The sequence below is a fragment of the Pinus tabuliformis genome, chromosome 3_1, assembly GCF_031772625.1.
Source record: "Pinus tabuliformis cultivar Carrire ecotype Pingquan chromosome 3_1, CPIR1, whole genome shotgun sequence".
NCBI classification, from domain to species: Eukaryota; Viridiplantae; Streptophyta; class Pinopsida; order Pinales; family Pinaceae; genus Pinus; species Pinus tabuliformis.
Window position 1 is genome coordinate 788,321,521 of NC_142301.1, and position 3,723 is coordinate 788,325,243.

Consider the following 3,723-nt stretch of genomic DNA (forward strand, 5'->3'; position numbering starts at 1 on the left):
CTACAGTTACAAAAACACGTTGAGCATTTTGGCAAAAGAAATCACCAGAGTAGACAGAGGGTTTCATACGAAAACAATTCCATTACAGCAAAGGGAATACATTAATCACCAGGTATCATTCCAACTGAAGTATTGTACTTTCCTTACGAATATTATACAAGTAAATTTATACAAATATCTAAATCATTACAGTCCAAAGATAGAACAAAATACATTGCATGTTCGACAAAGGAACCGGGTTCAAAAACCCCAGTATTGAAACCCAACAAACCAGTTGTGAATGCCAAAACCTGAACCTAAAAACCCTGACTGGCAAGTTAAGAGTCACGACCGCATACAGGTCCAAACCACTTACAGACAGAGAGTACCCATACCAAACTACTGACGGAGAAATCAACACAGAAAACAACTGACATGGGAGCCGAGGCTCATACCCTTAAAAACCCTAAACTGCTAAAAAGTGATTAGAGGAAAAGACCCTACCTGTTTGGGCCAGCAACAGCAGAACCGAAGTCCACACCTGGAGCGCCCAACAAATCACCTGCAAGGACAACACTTCGATGTTAGAATTGTGAGGAAATTAAAACCCTGAAATGGAGAAATGCATGGTGAGGGTTTGTAAGCCTATGCTTACCAGAAGAGCAGCGTCGAACTGGAGGAAGGATTCGACCAGTCGCCAACCAGCAAGGGAACCCTGCTCACAAAGGAGCAAGTCCCTTAGCATAACTAGAAAAACCAAATGAATAGCTAAAGCAGAGAAAGAGGACTTACCACTGTGTAGCCAACGAGTTGAGGTCGAATACCGAGTCCCCTGATGGCTGCAACCTGACATACCACAATCAAATAACCAGTTAAACAGCAAAGCACATACGGCGAGAGAAGAAAATAGTACAGGAACAAATGCATTCAGGAGATAGCAACCACAAATAGCACCCACAAAACCTATAGGGCAGAGGATCCCATTTGTAGACGACAGAGAACCAAGTCCCAAAACCCTCGAGCTCATTGATGGAGCGAGGAATATAAATAGAGCCATTACACCAACAGAACCCAACTAGCAGAACAAAGCTGTGGTTAAATATTACAAACAGAGCCCAGTGAACAGAGCAGAGGCCGAGGCCACATACAGGTCAAGCGCCACTGAAACAAACCACCAAAGTCGCAGAGGAACAGTCGAGAAACCCTCACAGCCACCAGAGAACGAAGTGTAATGCCAAGTGAACAGGGGTTAGGCACGTAAGCTAAGGGCGGGATAGCGTATTCCGAGGACGGGACAGGTGTCCCCCTCACATCAACCAACAAGTACCAACAATTAATTAAACAATCAAAAAATATCAACCACCAAATCACCGAGAGCCTTATAATTGTAATCACCATATTAATCATAACTTAACTGTTGATTAATTGCGAGGTTTAAAAGGGCTGGACCCATCATTTTTGGTATCAGAGGAGGTTTGAGTTTTGTTTTTCATAGAAATGGAAGTTGGAAGGTGAGGTCGTGGGAGAGCTATTCGGAGAGTAGCAGATGAAGGACTGAGAGAGGAGATTAGGATCCTAAACGCCCGTTTGGCGGCAGTAGAAGCAGGAAGAAGAAGGGATCCTGATGGAGGAGATGATAGTGATGAGGAAGCTGCAGCGACAACAGATGGATCAGATGAGGAAGGACCTGAGATCAGGTTGTTGAAATTAGTCTTGCTGGCTAATAGTAAGCCAAAGCCTGAGATTTCGAATTATGATGGAAGTTTGTCAGTAGAGGTACTGCTAGATTGGCTCAGTGATCTGAATAAGTATTTTGAGTATGAGGAGATCAGCGAAGATAAGAGAGTTAAATTCGCTGCCACCAGGTTGAAAGGGCATGCCACCTTATGGTGGGATAGTGTACAAGCAGAGAGGAAGAGGTTGAATAAGCAGCCTATCAAAAAATGGACCAGGATGGAAGCCAAGTTGAAGGGTAAATTCTTACCCAAAGACTATCAGATTGCTATGTACAGGCAGGTACAGAATCTGAAACAGAAGGGAATGACTGTAAAGGAGTACACCGAAGAATTCTTTCGGGTGAATCTGAGAGCAGGTTACGTGGAAGACACTGCAGAAAAAACAACGAGATTTGTAAATGGTTTAAGGCTAGAAATATTGGATGAGATAAGTATTCTTTCACCTAGAACCATAGATGAGGCTTATCAGAGTGCCTTAAAGGCAGAGGAGAATATAAACAGGAAACAGAATGCCAGAAGAGGAGGAGGATCTGGCAGAGGTAGAACTGTCAACCCCAATGATGAAGGTAGCAGCTCGAAGGCTTCAGGGATAGCAGAGAAGGATAGTAGCACTAGGGGAGGAAGGCCATACCAGCACGGAAGAGGTAGTGGCAGAGGTAGAGGAGCTGCCATCCAATGTTACAGGTGCCACAAGTGGGGGCACAAGTCCTATGAGTGTCTTGAAGGAGAACAGGCCGGAAGAAGAGGAGCATATGTTGCTTAGACGAAATAGGCAGAGGCACCACCCCAAGAGGTAGAGAATGTGCCAGAGACAGGGGAGGCCTTAGTTTTGAATAAGGTACTGCTGAAACCAGCAAAGGAGACAGCTGACCCAACCCAAAGGAAGGCATTATTCCAGACAGTTTGTAAGTCACACGGAAAATGTTGTAAGCTGATTATCGACAGTGGGAGCACGGATAATCTAGTTGCCACAGAGATGGTGGAGAAGTTGGGATTGAAAAGGTTGAAGCACCCCACTCCTTACAAGGTGTCGTGGTTACAGAAAGGACATCAACTGTTAGTTGATGAACAATGTGAGGTTGAGTTCCATATTGGCAAATACAGGGATAAAGTTATTTGTGATATTATGCCTATGGACGTGTGTCACATACTGCTAGGAAGACCATGGCAGTATGACAGAAAGGTAGTGCATGATGGAAAGACAAACTGTTACAAGTTTTTCAAGGATGGGATTAAGCACACGCTTGTACCCATCAAGGAGGAAGAGACAACAAAAACTAGTGGAGTCAAAGCATTGCTGGTGGGAGGAAAGGAATTTTTGAAATAGATCAAAGACAACGAGATAAAATATCTTGTTGTAAGGAGGCCAAAAACAGTGTTGTTACACACTGAAATTACAAATTTTCCTTAAGAAATTCAAGACATGTTGCAGGAGTTCAGCAACATTGTAGTGGATGATTTGCCGGATAAATTGCCTCCTAAGAGAAGTATCAGTCATCACATAGACTTTATACCTGGAGCTAGTTTACCAAACAAGGCAGCGTATCGAATGAGTCCTAAGGACAACGAAGAGATCAAAAAATAGGTATAGGAATTGTTGGATAAGGGGTTGATAAGGGAGAGTTTAAGTCCCTATGCAGTTCCGACAATTTTAGCTCCCAAGAAAGGAGGAGAGTGGCGAATGTGCACAGATTCGAGAGCCATCAATAAGATTACCATCAGGTACAGGTTCCCATTGCCACGAATGGATGACATGATGGACTGCTTAAGTGGAGCAGCGTATTTCTCGAAAATCGATCTGAAGAGTGGATACCACCAGATCAGAATCAGAGAGGGGGACGAATGGAAAACAACTTTCAAAACTAATGAAGGACTGTATGAGTGGCTGGTGATGCCATTCGGGTTAAGTAACGCCCCTAGTACCTTTATGCGCCTAATGAATGAAATGCTGAAAGAGTTCATTGGGAAGTTCGTGATTGTATATCTTGATGATATACTGATTTTCAGC

At 43.6% G+C, this 3,723-nt stretch overlaps 1 protein-coding gene across 1 annotated transcript; it reads left to right on the top strand.

Moving 5' to 3' along the window:
- Window positions 1-1,210: 1,210 nt before the first annotated feature.
- LOC149189793 (uncharacterized) lies at window positions 1,211-2,478 on the top strand. Its single transcript, XM_089410346.1, has 2 exons — window positions 1,211-1,236; window positions 1,518-2,478. Exons 1-2 carry the CDS (start codon window positions 1,211-1,213, stop codon window positions 2,476-2,478), a joined length of 987 nt encoding a protein of 328 aa, XP_089266472.1.
- Window positions 2,479-3,723: the final 1,245 nt, after the last annotated feature.